The sequence below is a fragment of the Chiroxiphia lanceolata genome, chromosome 6 (assembly GCF_009829145.1).
Source record: "Chiroxiphia lanceolata isolate bChiLan1 chromosome 6, bChiLan1.pri, whole genome shotgun sequence".
In the NCBI taxonomy this organism is placed as follows: domain Eukaryota; kingdom Metazoa; phylum Chordata; class Aves; order Passeriformes; family Pipridae; genus Chiroxiphia; species Chiroxiphia lanceolata.
In genome coordinates this window covers 41,182,040-41,202,470 of record NC_045642.1, presented here as the reverse complement: position 1 = coordinate 41,202,470, position 20,431 = coordinate 41,182,040, and the positions used below count along the sequence as shown (strand labels likewise).

Sequence of the window (20,431 nt, the reverse complement as noted above, 5' to 3'; positions counted from 1 at the left end):
TATGCTGGAAGACAGCTTCCCTGCTGAGGCCCCCAGACTGGGGCTGGCATTCTGGGCTCAAATCCTTCCCAGGCCTGCTGGGGGATGTGGGACACAGATTGCCCTCAGGGAGGGAAAGTTGGCCACCTATCACTGGTTCTCTGAGGAACACAGGCATTTCAGTAATGTCATTAGCCCAGGTAATCCAGCCCCTTAAGCTTTGCAGAAGGATCTCTGCTGCTACTGGAAAGATGTGCAGCTGAGAACTGAAGCACAAGGAAGGCTGCCCTAGCCTTCCCTAGCCAGAGCCTCCAGCTCCTCTGGGAATGGGACCTTGAGACTCAACTGCCCTGGTACATAGTCCATCAGCTGTCAGTTCAGCACCTGGAAGAGGCTGGGAGGTGTTAGAAACAAGGTCGGACCTTCAGAAAGGCACACTGTGCTGAGAAGCCACAGTGTGGGAGCCCCAGTGTGGGCTGTAAAGGGTGACTGTTGGGTAGTATGGATGGTGGACACGGTTGGCTCTGGGTCTGGTGGTCATGGTCTGCTCCTGGCAAAGCAGCATTGGGGATGGGTGAACGCTGGTAGCTCTCTGCCCACCCTTAAGCAGGTCGCCCTTGGCTGGACCAGGCTTCAGCTGCGTGTGTATCTGCTAACAGTCGTTTTGGTGCTGGGTGCTCCTGAGGTAGGTGGAGCCGCTGTGGGGGCACCTAGGGAGTTTAGGAATAGCAGGGCATCAGTGCAGGGCTGAGGGAGCGGCCGGATGGTGAGGAAGCAGCACGGGTTACCCGGGACATAACCCGGGCGGGGGGGGAGCGAGCACCGGAAGAATGGGGTGTTGACTCTTGCTGTGCTGGTGCAAATCCGGATTAACTCCACTCACTGGAGCGATGCCCTGATGTATCTGAGGCAAATCAACCCTTCACCCTCGTCCTTAAGGATCAGGGCAGAAAAGTACCTGTCCGAGCCAGCAAACGAGCTGGCTGTCCCTGGGGTGCAGCCCCCAGGTCGAGCTGCCTGACCCTTCAGCACCGGCTCAGGCAGCGAGAAAGCTCCTTTATCCTTTTCCTTTAAACTCTGCTCGCTGGCACTGGGTCTTTCCCTTGCTGGGAGAGTGGGAAGGGCTGTGCCCTGGGAAATGCAGCGAGCATAAGAGAAAGGAGATAGTTTCTGCCGTGCCACATGAAGCAGCAGGAGAAGCAGTCACGTCGGGAGCAGCGGCACGGCTCCGGGTAGCCAGCCCTCGAGCCGCCGATCGCACAAGCGGGCGAGCGCGGCTCTGCGGGCGCGGAGGGGAAGCGCGGTCCGGCCGCAGCCCGAGCGCGGCGCCGCTCGCCGCCGGCACCCGCCCGGTGCCTCCGCGCTGCCGCACCCCGGCACCGGCCGGGGCTCCGCCGCTCCCGCCGCACCCCCGGCCGCGGCCGGGCCGCCGCAGGGCCGCCGGGCGCCCGCCCGGCCACAGGCCGCGGCGGGGCCGCCGAGCCGCTGCCGGCCGCCGTGATGCCAGCCGCCGCCGCTCCACTTCTGCCGCCCGTGCTCCAACTTGGCGGGTGAGCCCTTCCTCGACACGCAGGTAAGGACCCGCGCACAGCGCTCGTGTCGGGGCACCCCCGCTGACACCCGGGCGGTCGGCATTCCCGGGGGGTCCGGGAGCTCGTCCCCAGCGGCCCCAGGCTGCTCCAGTGCGATGGCAGCACGTCCCCATGGAAAGGCAGCCCCGCGCCGGGCTCGAGTTGGCCCCAGGAAGGTCAGAAAATATGTTGGGGTGTAAAGATGAAAGGCTGTAACCTGGAAAAACCAGGACAAATTACCTGGTCAGAGGCTCTGCGGTGGGCAAAACGTAAGGATTTCAGCCAAAGTTTTGGAGGCCAGATATGTCAGGGCAACTGCAATGGCACCGTGGATCCAGCCAGCCATCGGGACTCTGTCCCCGGGCGGCAGCTCAGCCGCCGGTTGAAGTTTGGGGGTTGTTTTCCTTCTGATGAGAAGCCTCAGGAGCTGGGGGGAGCCACCCCACTGCCGGCCATCCCTGGGATGCAGCCGGGAAAAGAAACAGTCCAGGGACCTTGGTCGAGAGGGCTATTGCCGGTGCCATGACTTATGCCAATGAAATGACCCTGCTGCTCCCCTGAGCAGCACCATCTCCCTGTAGCCCTGCGGATAACCTCCCAGTTTGTATCTGTGGGGAAAAGCCACTCATTCAGGAGTTTCAACAAGAAGCACTTTCTGTCTCTACCCAGTCAGTGCCTGTTTATAATTCCTTCTCTAAAGCTGCTGCGGGTTTCACAAAAGCCATGCTGCTCTCCCAAACCCACTTTACTGGGCTGCTTGCTTTGCTTCTGAAAAAGATAAATTCCCTTTTCATGAGCTTGGGATGTGCCACCAGTAAAAACCTTTTTCCCAGGAGGAAAGTAGCACTATATAAATACCGGGGATAACCAGAGGAGTGGGGTCTGAGCCTGCCTGCCACGTACAAGCAGAAAAAAAGCTTTTGTCTCTGGGGGATAGTTGCTGGTTACTTTGTAGGCTGACAGGAGAAGGAATTACCCAAGCCAAAATGCAGTGACTGCATTTCTCTGGCAAAAGTTTCTTATGTCATAAAAATGGCTGGCAGAGCTAAAGCTTTGGGGAGCTGAATCCACTTCACTTTGTCTCCCTGAACCACCATCAGAGACAGGTAATAAGCACCATTATTAAAGAATGAGTAATTTGCTGCAGTTCAAGCACGGTGAATTTGTACAGCACATCCCTGCTTTTGCATGGTACCTAACCCCTCCCTGCCCTCAGCCCAGTCTGCAGATAGCACCATCACTTGCAGAGAGGTGACCAAGCTCTCAGCAAAAATGTGCCAATTAAAATGCCCCTCTGCCACCTAAAAGCTCCCTGGAGCAAGCCTCGAAGGGGCCAATCCTGCCTGGCCCAGGAGCTTGTGGCAGAGCAGTCTGTGGGCCCCTGGCATGGGCATGGGCACTTCTGGCCTTTTTGGTTTGTCTGCCTCCTTCACAGCCTCTCTGCATGTGTTGTGATGTATTCACACCTTCCCCAGAGCATCTTCGACCTCAGCAAGTATCCCGAAGATCTGCTCTTCCTGTCTTCCTTTTTTCTGCCTAATTTCTAAAGCCCTGTACCTGAGCCCAGGGCTGGCAGGTAACACTCACAGGAGCTGCAGCTCTACTGCTGCTTTCAGGGCAGTAATTTCAGGCAAGGTCTTCAGCCAGTATTTCTCTATTTGTAAAATTAGGGATGGGCAAATGATTGACTTTTCTGAGTGAAGGGCCAAGCCACATCATTAGAGAGGGGAAAAAACATTCATTATAGGTTTCCTCCAAATTGTCTTTCTGTTGCTATTTCTCTGACAAGTGAAAAAGGCAGCAAAGCACACCAAATGCTTTGCTCAGCCTGGAAGGGAAGGCTACAATGATCCCCAGTGTTCGTGGTGCGTGACTTAAACCAGCTTCCTTTCGGAGTGAAACACTTCAGGTATCTTTTGAAAACCGGAGTTGTCTCCAGACTATATGACTGGAAACTCAACAGTTGGTATGAAAGATTGGCCCAAGGAACATGTGCACCGACTTGGAGATTTTATGCCACATGCAATAGCCACACTGGTGCTGCTCTTGAGCTGGGCAAAGGTTTCTCTGCAAATCCTTCCATCTCTCAAGAACCTCCAGAGGAGGGCGAGAGGGTATTGCTGGGGCTTGTCCCCGCACAGCAGGGACGTGCTGGGACGGAAACACCATGATCAGGTTGCCCTCACTTAGCCCGTGTAAGACCAGCAATGCAGCTCACCCAGAGCAGAGCTGCCTCTTTCACGCTGACTCTGTATGGGTTCAAGCAGCAGCCTGAGTCCTGTCCCAGGGAGGTGGTGACATGGGCTGGGAAGAGAAATGGGCCAGGAAGAAAGGGAAAGCATCTATACAGCAACTGAAGGAGTAGCCCAGAGACCCCCTCAGCAAGGCAACTTAACACTGTTATGGAAAAGGAGATGTGACATTGTTTTGCAACCTCTCTTTCCATACTATATAGAAGAAAATTTAACACTGCATGATCCTGGGCTCTGGTGCTACAGGATGAACAAGGGTTGTGGGATGGCTGAGGGCAGCTGCTGCCTTTCCTCTCACCATATTCCTGACAACAGAATAAATCAGTGTGAACTGCCCCTCCTCAAACATAAAGGGCACATCTTCACTTGAGTATTCTTTGGTAATAACAAATATGAAAGAGGCTCTAGACATTTGGTTTGGATTGCACCTTTTGACCTGGATAATAATTTAATTCCTCAGAAGTTTGTCTGAGTCTGCAGATGTTGGCCAGATGGGAAGACAGCAATTCACTTATTTTCTGGACCAGGAGATCAGTTTACTGCTGATAAATATACACTGTGTTTGGAAACTTAGGGTTTAAAAAGTAAGCTGCAAAGGTGTCATCTCCACAGCATAAGTTCATTTTTAAAGAGAGAGCAGATCATTGGCAAATGAATTAAACATCTGAACTACAGAAGAGCCTTGTGAATCCCCTGGAGAATCAGGATGCAGTAAGCAAGGTGGAAATAGCTCTGAGTTTAAGGCAGGCAGAGGTGGATAAAACAAACAGGGCAGTGGGGAAAGGAGGCTGCCGGCATGTGCTAGCCCTCAGGGTGATAATGAATCATTTGAGTATGGGTACGTTTTAAACAGAGACAAATGAGCAGTCCTTAACAGACGTTTTGCATTGCCAGCTTCGATTGACAGGAGGGGGATTTTCAAGAAGATGCGAGGATGAAGTTTGGTGCTGCAGCTAAGCTGCTCTATCAGCAAGCTGCAGCTGTGAAGGGGAGGACATCTCTGTGTCCCCCCCGACACCTTTTGCCAACCAAGCGCTACATCCCTGTCCCCATTTTGGTCTCAGATGGTGCAGGTCTCTCACCTGGAAGAAAGCCAGGTCCTATCTGCCTGACCACTTCTGTGCTGGGTGACAGGACATGGCAAGGAGAGCAGGGTCCCATGGCAGCAGCAGCAGCAGCCATAAATGCCCTGCAGGACTTAACAGGCAGAATAAGAGCCTTGAAGTGGAGATGATGGGACTGCAGCAAAGGGTATGGGTGAAAATGCCTCATGGGAGAAGAGCATGGAACCATTTAGGATAACTACTGTGTTCAGTTCAACACTGGGTATAAATAGCGATGGAGAAAATCTGATGTGAAATTGAGGACTTTACCATTAGCACAGGAAAATCAGCCACGAGCAAAATTACTATCCGTCAGCAAGAGCTTCTGTGCATCTTTCAGCAGCAGAGAGAATGTCCTGGTAATAAACACATCTCAAGGGACCTCTGTGAGCACTCCAGTGGGATGCTTGGTGTCCCTTTGGGCACCCCAAGCAGGGAGCCTGCTCTTACGTGAGGGGTGGGGTTGCCTCTATGCTGGAAGCATTGTAGCCCAGGTGTCAGTTAGTTTGGCTCTCAGTAGCACTGCATGCATGGATGTTTCTAAGTAGGCTTTCTACATTGAGGGTGCCAATGCCCCTCTCTCCAGACAGCAGCCCTGGGGTACTTCCTTAGGGTGGTCCTGAGCTGAGGAAGAGGAGGTTGAAGCCCAGCCCCAGTCTGAGCTCATGTTTCTCCAGGACAGTGATTTAGATGCTGTATCAGGCAGGGGAATTCACTCTCCCCTGGCCCCAGGCTGGTGTTGTCTGGCTGACATGAGCAGTCAGAGCCCAACAGCCTCCCACGGCTGATGCCTCAAAGGGCTGGAGATGCTGAGTGACAGTCCCACCAGCTTCTACATCCAGAAGTCATCACCCTAACCTCCACTGCCTCCTGGCAACCCTGCTGGGTCCCCAAACAGAAAAGTGAAAAAGCCCCTGGTGAGAGCTATCCATCAGTTTTGTTTGGCACCTTTAAAGCCCCTCACTGGGGCTTGTTCAGAGCACTGCAGGGCTGCAAGTTGTTTAGGTGCAAAGCCAGCAGGAGTGCCCTGAGGCTGAGAGGACTACCCCAGTGTGGCTGTTTGCACCTCCATAACTTGTCCATCCCTGATCCTGCCCTGGTCCACTTCCCCAGTACAACACTGCTGGCCAGGTCACTCTCTCTGCTTTGCCTCAACTGGGCACCCCATGGCCACCCCACTGCTCTCCAGCTCCGGGGCAGCCCCCAGGAGCAGCCCCGCTGCACTGCCCCCCCTCCTCTTTGATCTTATGCACTCAGGACAGCCTGCGGAAACTTCTGACAGCCACCTTATTTACTTGTTTGTGTCTCCAGCTAAAAAAAGGGATGCCGAGAGAGACCAAACCTGCTAATTATACACCTAGCCACCCACACCACCATGTGCTTTATTTCCATCACCATCGATGCTGCCGCCTCCCCCTCTCGACAGCTCGATGTGCCCTTCCCCGATCTCCCTTTCCTGAGGGGCAAGGCGAGGTGCATCCCTGAGGGGTGCATTCCAGCGGGGTACGGCCTCCGGCCGCACGGAGGCCAGCGAGCTCCGATCCCGGGCGGGCGCTGTGCTCCCACTGTAAAGGCCAACGCGGGCCACGCGGTGTTGGGGCGCCGCAGCCGCCCCCAGGGGTTTGGACACACAGGCGCCGGGCCCAGGCTTTGCCCGCAGGGCCCAGGCTTTGCCCGCAGGGCCGTCCCTCGCGGCGCTGTGGGTGCTGGGGGCGGCGGGCGGGTCGGGACGGCCGCGGCCCGGGGCGGTGCGGGCGGTGCGGGGCCGGCGGTGCGCGGAGCGCCGGGGACACCTGGCGGCCGCCTGGCGAGCGCCGGCCGGGGCGGGGCGGGGGAGCGGCGGGGGCCCGGCCGGGGATGGGGGACACGGCGGCCAGGAGCAGCTTGTGTGCAGGCATTCCCGGTGTGAGGCTTGAATGCTGTGGTGGTGCCTGCGGTTGTTTGGAGGCGATGGAGTTCCCACTGCTCCCCTGCTGATGGGATGTTCACGGGCAGCATGTCCAGCTTGCTAGAGCTGGAGACAGGGCAGTGGGGGAGCCCCAGCCCTCCGAACCCCTGGAGCGGCTCCTTCAAAAGCAGCCCGGCTCTCCCCTGCTAGCCCCGGGGATGGATTTGCTGTTTCTTACCATTAGGAGCAACGCCTTAGCTCTGAGCACAGCTGGGTCGGAACACTGCTGCAGAGAAACGTTTTTATCAGGGACAATAAAGACTCGATTTCCACCTGGAAATTGCCCAATTTGACTTGTGAACCTTGAAAAGCAGCCTATCGCATCCCAATCCTCAGAGCAATTTAGTCTCTGTTGGAGCTAGGAGCCCATTGCCGAGGCACTGGGTTTCCACCTGTCAGGAGATCAAAACAAGCATTTTATTCACTCCTTTCCAGCTCTATCAAATGGGCTACATCAAAGTTGTGAATCAGGTGCTCTACATCACAAATGCGTCAGCTATCCTTCCTCTAATCCACGTCCACAGGCTCTGTGTCACCTTCTTCTTTCTCTCTTGGTCCTCACCAATTCTTTCCTCTCCAGCAGCTTCATAGTCCTTTTCTTCTTCATCTTGGTTGCCAGGGTCCAGCTCTCTGCCTGGCTCAGATGTCACTTTGCTTCTTGCCCATTTCCCCTCCCAGTGCTGTACCTAACGTGCTCTTTTGCTTCTCTGTGTACCACCTCTGCTAGCTTCATTGAGGCTGTCATGTCCCACCACCCTCCTCTCCTGTCCCACACTGAGAGCTGCCTCATCCACACGACCCCTCTGCCCTTTCCAAACCCCCGGCCACCTCATCTGATGCTCCTGCCACAGCACCCTGTCCCAGGACTGGTGAAGGCTTTGTTATACCCCAGGGATGAACAGCCCCTCACTCTGCACGCCAGTGCTGTACCCAAGGCAGGAGCAGCGATGTGGAGACGGGCTTGAGTGTTGCCAGAACAAAACTGCTTTCTGCAGTCATGTTTGCGGGGCTGATGAAAGCAATTCCTTCTCCTGTTGAGCTGTGTTTCACCCTGTGGGGCTCAGGGCTGGGACATGTCAGGTATCCATGCTTCTGTGTGGGCTCCTGGGACTGGGAGAGGACTTGGTCTGCCCCTGCCAGACACAATGTCCATGAGCCTTCAATGCCTTTCCTCCATCCTCCTTCATCCATTACCTTTCCAAAATGACAACTTCCCTCCTTGCGATGTTCTGCCTTTGTTTCTCAGCAGCCTTTGCAAGCTGGTTTTCTCTTGAGCAGAATTGCAAGCTTGGATGTCCAGAGGCAGAGGTACTGTCACCTGGCAGGACTTGGGCCTCTGGTTAGAAGCCCTAAAAGCACCTCCTGAGAGCTTCTAGGAATGCCTGGACTCTGGGAAGGTTGCTTGACATATCTCATATGCTTTCCTGCTCCATCAGGAGCAAGCCCACCTCTGTCCCAGGGATATGGCATCTGTACCTGGCTGTGATGCTGCGTCACATCAGCTGTATCAGGAACAGGCATTCACACTGTCCCCTGCCCTCAGACCAGCCAGGGCATGGCAGTGCAGGAGGGCACCACTCCCCGAGGGCACCAACTTCCCCAGGTGCTATCCTGAAGGGGAAAGCCATTGGTCGGGGTGGGCTAACCTCACTCAGGAGTCTGGGGACATGCATCTCAGCCGCAACCTGCTAATGAGCCCGGGAAGCAAGGCAGAGTGTTTGCCTGACAGGGCAATTAAATGATGATTGATTCCTGGAACAGCTACTCAATTCATCATTAATGGGTTTATCATAGCTGGCATCTGTGCCAAGGGTCCCTCTAAGAACTGCCTCAGGGGATGTGGTATGGAGGTGAGATCTGTGAAACATAAAGCTATATTTGCTACCTCTTTATTTTCATGCCTTATTTTGGCTCCTTTTACCCAGTACTCGCCTTGAGAAGCTGAGTACACAACACAGCTGTGCATTTCTCGCTCTGCTGGGGACCACTGCAACCAGGCTGGAGAGCATGGAGGTCCCTGCCCGGCCAGCTCGTTACAGGAGCAGCCATGCAGAGGGGGAGGCAATTCAGTAGGGAGCCCGCAGCTGTCAGTCGTCAGTAGAGCTGCAGCAATGGTTTGGTTCGACAAGGGCACTGAAGTCTGCCTCTTCCCAGGTGTGCCCTCCCCTGGGCTCATGTTGTGCATGTATGCTTGTATGTGTGCACCCTCCCTGTACACCTAGCAGCATCTCACCATCCTCACCTGCTGCCAGTCCTGCCCAGACAAGCCCCATGGGGCTGATGGATATGCACGCTATCCAGAGTTGCTGATAATGAGGTCAGAGAATGGCCACTCTTTGCCAATTTTGTCTTTTATGGCTTCCTTGCTTTCATCTGCTGACTTAATTCCTTTCCTTTCCCCAAGCTCGGTTATTAACAAGCTGTCTTTATTACCAGGCTTACTTTATTACTAGGCTTACTTTATTAAGTCCCTGTGCAGCTAAATTTGCTGTAGGATCCAAATAACCCAAAAGGGGTTTGGGGACAACTGCAGGGCTGGTGCAGCTCTTTCCTTCCCTGCGTGTGTGCATGCAGGGCTGGTCCTCACCCTCTCTGCCATTCCCTCTCTAATGTTATCTCTAGGGGTCTGATGGCCCTAGTCTATACCTGCAAATCCAGATCATTTGGTGCACGGTCTCTATGCGATATGCTGATCTTGGTGACTAAGGAGTGGGATGGAACTCTAATCCCTCTGACGCTGGGACTCTTCACATCAGCTATTGGAGAAGAAGGTTTCAGCCTGGCTGCTTTCCAGCAGGGACACACTACAGCACACTGCTATAGGCATTTGTGATGCTGGCCCTCAGTGTCCCCTCTCCACTGCTGACAAATGCCAGGTCTGGGCACCAGAGCTGCACTTAGTGGTCCTTTTGCCTGTTTATCAGAAGCACGGTGAGATCTTCTGTATTTTCCCCTCATCTTTGCAGTTCTGTTATTGCCCTATCCTGCTCCGAGGGAGAGCATTGGCCCCAGCTCCCAAGAGTGGAAGGCAGCAAGGAAAAGAGAGTTTAATACAGGTAAACCTTTTAGAATCCCAGAGGGTACAAGACTAGCATGGACTAAATCCCTTTAGCTGTAGCCCTGCCCCGTCCATGCTTTGTGCAGCAGCTCTGAGATCCTTGCCCTGCTCTAAGGACAGCCCTCAAAGGGCAGTTTGAGGAATCAAAGAGGTTTGGGCTCTCCCTCCTCCCCTGAGACAAAGCCTTCAGCCCTGCCCAGCCCACATTCACAGAAACTTCCCCATGCTTCAGCAGTATTTTCCCGTGGTTTCTTTTGCTACCCACACTATTGCTCTTCTAACGAATGTTCACCCTGCGTTGTTCACTACCTGCAAACCCTCCCTGCCTCTTCCCCGCAGCCCAGGTCAGTGAGCCATCTCCCAGCTCAAAGTCAACTGAGTACACGTCCAGCAGCAGTCCAGCTGCATAGATGCACTCATCCTCCACTGGTTCTCTGGCACCTCCCAAGCTGCCTTTTCGGTTTCCAGTTCCTCTCAGCTCCTTTCCCTTCTTTCTCCCCCACACGCTGTTTCCCAGCACTAGCTGCTGTGAATGTGTGGCTTTCCCACACAGCTCTCCCCTTTCTCTAACCTGCTGCAGAAGACCCAAAGCAAGAAGCGCAGCAACTTCCACACAGGCAGCACTCACTGCCCGGTGGCCAGCAGCCTGCCTGCAGTCCATATGCTGGTGTTTCTCAGCACATTTGGAGCTAGCTCCCTTCAGCAGCTTGCAGCAAGATCCCATTCCTCCCTACTTAGCCTGCTGTCAGAAGCATTTCTTGAGATGAGGCATGGATGCTGTACCAAAACTGTCAACTTTCTCTTACTGGTGCTGGGCTTCTTCTTCTGCTTGGGCTGCTGCTCTCAAACAACACTCAGTGATTGGTCTCTTCTTACTGTTTTATTCAAAAGAAAGATATTTTATTAGAAACCTAATTTGCATGTTAAGGTAGGCAAAGAAGAGGATTGTGGTTTCCTTGCCTGAAAACGAGGATGAAGCTTTGAGCTTCTCTGGGTCTGTGCAGAAATAAAACCACCTTTGATACAAATATGCATCTCTCTTATATATTTCCAAAATACTTAACAGCCATCTGCTGCACAAGCCATTACAGGCTTTATTAGTAAGGTGGGAGACTGCAGAAGGCAGAGAATGGTTTTGGGGAGGGAGAAGTGGAGGGCATTCACCAAAACACACAGTTTTAGCAGAACAGCTCCATTTTCCATTACAGCTTTCCAAAATGTGATGACCACTGCCAGAACAAAGCCCGTGGACAGGTCCATTTAAAACCATGTATGGCCCTCAAACCTGCATGATGTGGCAGAGTTTGGCCAAGGGACCACTTGAGCTTTTCACTCTCTGGGATCTTCAACTCCAACTTCTTTACTTTTATTTCCTCCTTGAGGACAGATTTAAAGCCAAGGTGATGTGTTGTGTATCAGAAAGCCTAGTGCACACTGGGGAATCCTATAGCGGGAGGAAGTGTGCCTCTGCTACACAGCATCCTGCAGAGGACTCAGTGACTGAGATCTCTAAGAAGGACAGGAACATCTGGGGTTGCAAGGCAATAAGGTGGCATGGTCTAGGAGCCAGGAAAGTGCTAGAGAGAGACCATAAAATGCAGGGCTCAGGTACTGAAGAGCACAAAGTAATTGTTTCTCTCTCCTGGGGAACACTGATATTTCACTGCACGTTTTCTTTGTGCCAAGGTGGGTTGGGAAGCCAAAATAGCAAATGCTCCTCTGAAGAAAAGGGGTGGAAATATTTAATCTCAGAAATTTTCATGGGTTAAAAAAAAAAAAGCAGCACAAGGTTTCAACACTCTGAAATTGAGGAAGGGAGAGGGAGGTGAATTTCCCCAAGGAATAAACCCATGTTGACATTTGTAGCTGAGGATCCTGTTTGGACTCAGAATTTTCTGAAGCTGGTGGCCCAGAGCCAAGGCTGTACCGCTGCTGCGGTACCCAAGGATGGAGCTGCTTTGATGTGATGGATCGTTTTACTTAGAATGTCATCATTTCAAAGTGGACCAAGCCCCCTGGGATCTTCCCTTTAATCTCGCATCTCTTCGTTCCTCCTCATGGCTGGCTGAGCATCCAACACTCCCACCCCAGCCTAAACACCACCTCCATGTCCTCACAGCAGCCTCCTGCCTTCCCTTGGTGGCTTACTGCTCTTGCCCCAGCTGCAGCTCAACTTTGGAGGAGCCCTAGAGAACCTCCCATCTACCTGAAAGTCAGTTAGGTGTATGTGTAATCTCCAGAGAGCTGTAATTCACTGTGCAACCCTCTGCTTTGGGAAGTCAGGGAGGCCCCTTGAGTGACTGTCAGTCTCTTAACTACTTCTGTGCTGTCTGTTAGGCAGCACACATTATGAACCAGCAGAAAAGATGCAGTAGGTCCTTTCCTGTCAGGCTGCACGTGGCCAACCCAAGATGCATTATAGATACACCAAATCCTCATCTTAATCCAGCCTGAATCAGATCATCTTGTTGCAGGGCTGCATCCTTATCTTACTACCAGCAGGGGAGAGACAGAGATGCTCTGTTTGCTGAGATAGCATTCAAGCTGTGCAGAGGTGGGGAGGACTCTTGTTTTCTCCATTATTGCCAATATTTTCTGTTCTCACTAGCCTCATCTCGACATCGGCTCTGCATGGGTGAGAGGCTTTTCTGCTCCCTTGCCTTGCTGTAATAAAAGTCTTCTCCCTTCTACCGCCTCTGCTCCTGCAGGATCTCTTCCCCACTACCACCAACAGCATGGAGAGTGTGCGTGAGCTGCAAAACCCACTCTTGGCCAAGGCCAACGGACACCTTCGCAGCAGCTATTCTTACCACCAGCATCACAGCCAGGACTACTCCAGTCATCACTGCCAAGGGAAACTGTATTCCTACATCTTCCAAAACGCTGGCAGTGCCAGGACTCACCAGCTGCTGGATGCCAGTTCCCTGCAGCTGGCTGTTGAAGCCTTGTACGGCCCCAGTTTCATCCTGGTGAAGGATGAGACCACTCTCAAGGCCAAGGACAGCAAAACAGAAAGCTGTGAAACCACTTTTACAGAAAGCAAAGAGGCTCCATCCGAAGCTCCTGAAAGGCACGAGGCGCAAGGGTCCTGCCTGGTAGAGAGTGACATCCGCATCCAAACTGTGTCCTATGAGGTAGAGGAAGATGAGCTCCAGGAGTACGAGGTGAGCTTTGCCAGGTGGGATGGCACTAAACTCCTGTGGTAATTCTGAACATGGGCTCAAATTCTCGGTAATTTATTCTCCCATTTTTACCCAGAGCTCCCCCCACCCCCTACCATCTCCTGCCTCATCAGTCTCCCTGTGCCCCCAGTATTTCTTCTTTCTCCTTATCATTTCTGCTCCTTTTCCCTCAGTGCTGACCTCAGAAAGAGGTCAGGTTCCCTAAGAGCAGCCCGCCTGCAGGCTGCTGGGAGCAAAAGAGAGGTGGGTCTCTGCAGAACCCTTGGGATATGGGGACCCTTTGACAAGGGCAGCTTACTGCTGCTGTGGCACTCGAGCTGAGGAGAAGCAGCAGTTCTTGCATAACAGCAAAATTCATATGCCTGATGGCAGCAGCTGAGAAAAAGCTTATATATAAAGACAGGATGAATCCTGCAAAGGAAGAATGAGAGCTGACAAAGCAGCCTCATTGCTGTGCTGTGCCCCCCCATGGCTTGAGCAATGATGCCAAGGCTAGGAACATTGTCCAGGACCTTGAGAGGTGGAAGTGGGTCCCCAGAGCCCACTGGAGCTGATGTCTGATGACCCAGCACAGCTCTGCTGCTTTTGGTGTTGGTGATGTGGCCTTTTCAGACAGCATCAGAGGTGTCCCCACCTCTGCATGCCTTCCCCACTGAGACAAATCACTTCTAGGGTGGTCTGACGCTGGCCAAGTTGTGCCCAAAGGCAGGAGTGTTGACTGCAGCCACTGAGCAATGTACTTACTGGGGGGAGAGGGCATGTTGCCTCTGCAATGGAAGCTCCAATTCAACTGCTTTCCCTCACTTCCTAAATTAGTTTAGCAGGATATTGATCTCCCGGTCTCTAATGGGGATAAGGCACTTTGTTTAACTTTGTTTAAGCTGACAAATAGTCAGTTCTGCCAAAGCTGAAGATATTTCAGTTTAAGACTCTCTCTAATGCAGGGAAATCCCAGACCCCCAGCAAGTGAGCTCAGCATTTGCTCTGGCAGGGAGCCAAGAATCCATTCCATTTTTGAATTTGCTGAGCTGTGTTGTTCTTCATTAAACCACGCTGAAGAGTCCAAAATATTTTTGAAATTTACTTCTTGAATTTGCTGGTGGGAATCACATGAAACTATGTGATAGGACCAGGAGAGAGCAGAAGCTGGGAGGTGAGGGGCTGAGATGCAGCCGATAGTGAGGCACAGGGAGGTGGGCATGTGCTGAATTCATCTCATTTTTCAGAGCGACTCCTCCAGCGACAGCGAAAGCGAGGATCATTTCCTGATGCTTCCCCCCAGGGACCACCTGGGTTTGGCCCTTTTCTCCATGCTGTGTTGCTTCTGGCCCCTGGGGATTGCTGCTTTCTACTTCTCCCAAGGGGTAAGAGATCTTGTTGCTTGCCTGTGTGTGCTGAGTGCTGGAGCAAGGGCCCTGCAAGCCACAGCAGCCCTGGAGGTGGCCAGCACCTTTCTGGATCTAAGGCTCATCTCTGTGCCATGGCCATAACTCTGAGGGTTGAGACAAAGGGTGATGCTGGATGTCTCCACAGTTGTTGCGGGGTTGCAAGCCCTCCAGCTCTGGTGTGGGTTACTGGGGGTCAGGCTTTTCCTTTGGGTCTTCTGGGTGTTATTTAGGGAACTGGAGTTGCTCTTGGCCCTTTGCCCAGCTTCTCACTCTGGCATTTCCCCACCTGTCCTCCCACTCTCCAGTAGTGCGGAGGTTCTACACCATGACCCAGATTGAGGCAGCTCATGCCATAGGAACCAAGCTGCTCTGGAAATTGAACACAAAGGAGATCCTGGTGTCCATATCACACTACAGCTCCTCTCTTGTACTTGTTTCTGATGCACATTGGCTAAGCTATGGGAGCCAATGCCAGGCTGGCAGAGGCTGGAGAGGGAGGTGGCCCTCTGGCTGCACCAGCTCAGAGGAGCTGCTCCCTTCTTGAGGGCTTAGCCCAGAGCCTGGGCTCACTTACTTAGTGTTGACCCAGAATAATTCATGCAGAGCTAGGGGATTTACTCCACATTTGCACAGATGCTTCTGTACAAAGAATAGGTGGGGGGAGGTATTAAGAAGTTAAATCGAGAGGATAGGAACAGAAATGGAAAAGTGTATTATATGAGTGCCTGGCATAGATATGGTGAGAGGCAGGGGAAGCATTAATTGATTAGGACCCCAAGGAGCAGTTGATTTCACATTTTTCCACGTGGTGCAATATAGCACAGCACACTCTCCATGTGATGATGTACGTGGGGCAATTTATATCTAGCTCCATTTGCTATAACTACCCCTTTTGTTCACTCACTGAGGCAAGGACCATCTCTTTATTCGATGTCTGTGCACAGTGACCTCCATGTGGCAACTTGAATACAAGTAGTAGGTAATACCAAGATCACTTAGAATATACCCTGAGCACTTAGAGAAGCTGGAAGTTGCCATCACAGAGAACCAACACCCACATCTGTCTCCACTGCTGGCACCATCAGCCCTTCTATAGCAAATAGGCTTCAACCAAAAACCCCCCCCACAAAAAACCAGGTGGCAGCAGAGCCAGACCAATGGACCATGCTGTCTGGAGTCAACTCCCTGAGACTAGGCAGTACTCAGTACATATCTGTACAGGGTATACTGGTATCTAGTCGGTGCCACACAGCCATCACCCCAAGCACCAACCATTTGCCTGCTCTTACGAGGGTCCAGCCTCCCGCTCACAGCTCTGGCTGAGTGCCCAGATGGGTGCTTTCAGACAAGCAGCTGAAGCCCACGCTTCCTTGAAGGCAAAATCCACAGGGAAATGTGTGTAGGTGGTACTGCTGTTTTGAGCCCTCCCCAACTGGCAAACACCGTGCTGTATGTTCCCAGCTGCCATGGGACAGTGACCAGGGAAGGGAGACTGACTCAGTAGTGAAACAATTGCATGGTGAGTAAAAGGCCAGGTTGATACAGCTGTGAGCAACAAGCATTTCTTCTCCTTCCAGACCAGCAAGGCTGTCTCCAAAGGAGATTTCCATCTGGCCAGTTCAGCTTCCCGCCGAGCTCTCTTCCTTGCCGCGCTCTCCATAACCATCGGCACAGGAGTGTACATCGGGGTGGTGGTAGCACTGATTGCTTACCTCTCGAAAGGGGGCCATGTATAGCTGCCACCTGCATGTCACTACCGTCCCTGGCTGGGGCCCTCCTGGGATTGAGCTTTCCTGTGGAGCACAGAGCACCAGTGCCTGCAAAGGCTGCTTGCACAGCCAGACCCTGGCATGGAAGCACTATGCAGGTTTTTTCTCCTTTCAGAGAAACAGTAAATCCCTGTTCTCTCCAAGGCTATAGTGTGCTACCATCTAACAACAGGGAATTGAGAACCAGTCTGGCTGCTGGGACCAGGAGGAGCACATTTGCCTGATGGAAGATGTGCATGCCGCTGCTGGGCTGGTGCCACCACCCCTCATCTGGTGCCACAGCTTCCCTTCTCAGCCCTGTAGCTGGGAGAGCCATTGCTGGTGCCCAAGCTTGGCCCGTGAAGAGGGCACACAGGGAGGAGAGGGGATATGGGGCCAGAGAATGACCGCTATTTCTTCCAGGAGGCCCAAGTCCTGGTGGGGTCTCCAGACTCCTGTGATGGGGACAGCATTCTCACTTCAGCACCATGGGGTGGCACCTGGCTCCTCAGATGCAGTGAAGTAGGAGGACAAAGCATGAACAAGACCAAAGGGCATGTTCTACACATCTCTCTGCTCTACACATCAGATCCCTGATCCACAGGAGAAATCCCAGTTGCTGGCCTATCCTAGAAGCAAGGAGGAAGGCAGGCTGGTGGTTGCACAACATCTCTTCCATTCCTGGTGCAGGCTGGTAAAGACAGCAATGTTTTCTCCATGTTAATAATGACTGTCATGGTGATCCCAAGTCTGAGCCCCCATACGGTTGCCATCCCAGAGTGCTGAGCCCTAAAAAGACTTGTAATTGAAATCTCTACTCAAGAAGTGACCTGGGAGGGGTGAGGGCCTGAAGGATTCTACTCTTGGCACAAGGTCAGGGCCCTGCACACAAAGAAGGATGGAAAAAAAAGGCTGACATCACATGCAGAGTCTGAGGTGGGAGTGCTGTTTGCAAGGGATGAGATCCAGAGAAGGAAGAGACATGGAGGGAGCCCAAGACACAGGGGGTGACCCCAACACACTCCTTCCCATGCCTTGGAGAGGGATATCTCAATCCTTCCTAAAGCCTCTGCTGACAAGGAAATCCCCAGCATCCCCACATACATCTTCCTTTTGCTTACTCGTATATTGTCAGAGACACGTTAAGTACTTCAGAGGTGGGTATGAAGGCAATGGCTGCCCCAAAAAGGCATTAAGAGGATATGCCTCACCCCCTACTCCCCAGCATCCACCTTGACCATCCCTCCTCTCCCTGGCCATGGCTCCCCTGTTGCCTCTTTCCCTCATGTGCAGGGGACTACAGGCAAACTCTGGGCACCCCTCACCCCCTTCCCAAGGTTTCTGGGCAGGCTGCAGCCAGCTTTGCAAGAGGCACAACATGTTCCTCCAGCTGGGTGCCATTCAAATGTACATTTCATACTAAAGAAGCATGTTAATGTCTGCAATTGCTGTTGTACTTGAGCCATAAAAGAGAGAAGCGCATCAGAGACCTGTACAGAAGCTGGTCTGAAACTTCCCATTACGTTTTATAACATGGAAGAGCTAATAAAAAAAGCAGGAGAAAAGTCTCTGTTTATAAGAATGTGGAGCTGGCTGGCAAAGAGGTGAGCTTTGCAGGAGTGCCACGCTTACTTAAACCTGGAGGTGTTTATGCTGTTCCCAAAGGAAGTTATAATCTAGCCAGTGTCTGGGCTACATCTCTGGAGGGAGATGTATTTCAATGTAGATCACAGTGAGCAACTAACAGTGAGAGCGGGATGGTGGTGTAGGCTGTTTTCCCTGTGTGCAAAGGATGAGAATTAAGGAGAGAGAGATTGGAGCAATGTGTGTGTTCCGGCTACTGTGTGTATAGCAGAAGCGTAAAATAAAATGTGCTTGAAGAGGGGCAAAATACAAACATAGGAGGGAACAAGCAGATCTTGCTTCTGATGGTGGACAGAGACAGAATTTGCAGGGAAGGGCTGGGGTCTCCAAAAGAGATGAGGTGGCTTAGAGAGGAGTGATAAGGGGCAGACTCACCCAGCAGTTGAGTGACCGTTTTCATTGCCCTGTCCTGCATGCACTCAGCCATCCTGGCTGTCCATCACTCCAAATAACCAAGAAAGACAAGAGCACTATTTCAGAGAGGGGATGTTTTTGGGTACCCATGCAGCCAGGGCAACCAGCCCCACAAGCCCCAGCTCGTTGCTGTCCCAGCTAAAGGCCTCCTTGTCTATCCCCTTCAAGGACCCCCAGCTGGGGGGCAGGGGTGGAGGCTTCCCACCAATTCTGGTCCAGACAAAATCATTGGGGCTGCTAGACCAAAATCTACAGTAAGAAATTGCATTTACCTGTGCATTTGTAATTCTTCCAACTGGATTCCTCCAGGGCTGCCATGGGTGAGGGTGGGGTCAGCAGCCCCCAGCCCACTCCCCTTGGGCAGCCTGTGCCCCTGCCCCCCAAACTGCTTCTTTGACTTTTTTTAATTGGAGATGCCTGGGGAAGGACCAGGCCAAAGGGCCAACAGAATTAAAGTGTTTTCCACTAATAGCCTGAATCTCTGATGACCTTGGGGGTGGGGAAGAGGAAAAGGGGCTGTGCCAGAGCATCTGTAAGGGGGGCATTATGCAAATGGAGAAATTAGTCAGAAACAGCCTGAAGGGAAAAGTGGAAATTGAAATCTGAGGACCGGCATGGAGATCGCTGCTGAATAACTTATTACAGATTCACAGCGTTGCTGCAGCCACCTGAGCAGAAGGGAAGGAGGCAAAAAGGCAACAAGACACAGCAGTCAAGGAACACACAAGCTCCAGAAATTTGATTAAGCTTAAAAAAAAAGTTAAACTAAACCATGCCAGTGGCTGTGGAAGAGGTGTCTCTTCACCCCCTCTCTCCTGTCCTCCCAGAAAAGGGGTCCCTCTCCCAACCGGACCCCCAGCCCTACTGCAGAGCCCTGTAATGGTGCTGATCTCAAAGGGAATACTCAGAAATGCAAAGGAGGGTAGGAGGGGCAAAGGAGGAATAGCTTCAAGTCCTGGCCTGGAAACATGTCTAGCCCAGAAAGGAGAAGGGAGCCTGGCAGGTCACAGCTCTAGGAGGCGATACAAAGGGCAGCGAGTGCAGAGACCATCTGTGCCTGTGCAAAGGGGCGATGGGGAAGTGAGATTTCTGGTGGCTGATGAGGAAGGATTTGGGGTTCTCTGAGAAGGAGGTGGAGGAGGGTCAATTAAACAGTGATATCTTACAAGAGTGTACACCACAACCTGCTGTCCTTCCCTGTATCCTTTTTAAAAATAATCATGAGGTGCTGAAGAGTCCCATGACATATCAGAATAACTCCTCTATTCATGAATAATGTGTTCTCCATAATTAGGATATCTCTGTGCAACTGAGTTCCCCACCATCTGGCTGTGGGTGCCTGTCCCTGTGCTGTCCAGCACCCCCAGCACAGATGTGGTCCTGCAACCCTGGCCCCAGCAACCCTGTCCCATTGCCCTCCTGCCCACTGCTCCCTAAATGACCATGTCCTGGCCCAGTCCCCCCACCAGTACTCCCAGCCATTGTCCTAAGGCAGTGATACCAAGAAACAGACACAGAAAGTCACCAGAAAGCTCATTTACTACCCATCTCCCCAAATCTGTGCCCAAACACCCCTCTCTTGCCTCATACACTGGATTTTGGGTTGCAAGAAGTATCATGACCAGGTGTCCCAGATGCCCTCCCTGCTGTGAGGACAAGACCTTGGGGACCAAGCCAGACCTACTCCCTGGGTTGGTTGAACATGCCCTCCATTCCTCCCCTGCCTTGGAGATGCTCCTCACTCAGCCAGGAGTTCAGAACAGCAGTGTCTGAAGTGCACTGGGATTTGGTTTCTTTTGCCAGTAGCGGAAAACATGCTCTTCCATCTTGGGCTTCTTCTGTCAAGGTGAGCACTTCCAGGAGGCCTTTCTCTTCAGAAACAGCTAACGACAGGGTGGAGTCTGTGCCAAGGGTGGGGGTGGCCTTTGAATCTTGCCTCCTTCTGGGATACAGCCAAGAAGAAAGCTACCAGGGGAAAAACCACCAGCACCTCAGTGCAGATCTGAGCAACCAACGCATCTGAGCTGCCGCCTGCTTCCCCCAGCTCTGCTCACACTGCTCGCCCCTTGGCAAGTGCTGTGGCATGCCAGAATGGGGCCACTGGCTACAAATGGGGCCTGGGGAGTGCTAACAAGGGATGCTGG

At 52.7% G+C, this 20,431-nt stretch overlaps 1 protein-coding gene across 3 annotated transcripts; it reads left to right on the top strand.

Moving 5' to 3' along the window:
- Window positions 1-651: 651 nt before the first annotated feature.
- Window positions 652-19,073, top strand: SYNDIG1L (synapse differentiation inducing 1 like). 3 transcript variants are annotated; one of them, XM_032692017.1, is made up of 4 exons: window positions 652-664; window positions 12,620-13,075; window positions 14,320-14,457; window positions 16,059-19,073. In XM_032692017.1, the coding sequence occupies exons 2-4, from the start codon at window positions 12,647-12,649 to the stop codon at window positions 16,215-16,217; spliced, it is 726 nt and encodes a 241-aa protein (XP_032547908.1). In that variant the 5' UTR covers window positions 652-664; window positions 12,620-12,646; the 3' UTR covers window positions 16,218-19,073. The 3 variants fall into 3 exon arrangements, with proteins under 3 accessions (XP_032547908.1, XP_032547906.1, XP_032547907.1); XM_032692015.1 differs by lacking the exon at window positions 652-664 and adding an exon at window positions 1,454-1,552; XM_032692016.1 differs by lacking the exon at window positions 652-664 and adding an exon at window positions 12,130-12,465.
- The last annotated feature ends 1,358 nt before the right edge of the window (window positions 19,074-20,431 follow it).

Coding starts and splice junctions, on each gene's coding strand:
- SYNDIG1L (XM_032692017.1), top strand. CDS start 12,647: ATGGAGAGTGTGCGTGAGCTGCAAAACCCACTCTTGGCCAAGGCCAAC. Junction 13,076..14,319: donor ATGAGCTCCAGGAGTACGAG/GTGAGCTTTGCC, acceptor CTCATTTTTCAG/AGCGACTCCTCCAGCGACAG. Junction 14,458..16,058: donor CTTTCTACTTCTCCCAAGGG/GTAAGAGATCTT, acceptor TTCTCCTTCCAG/ACCAGCAAGGCTGTCTCCAA.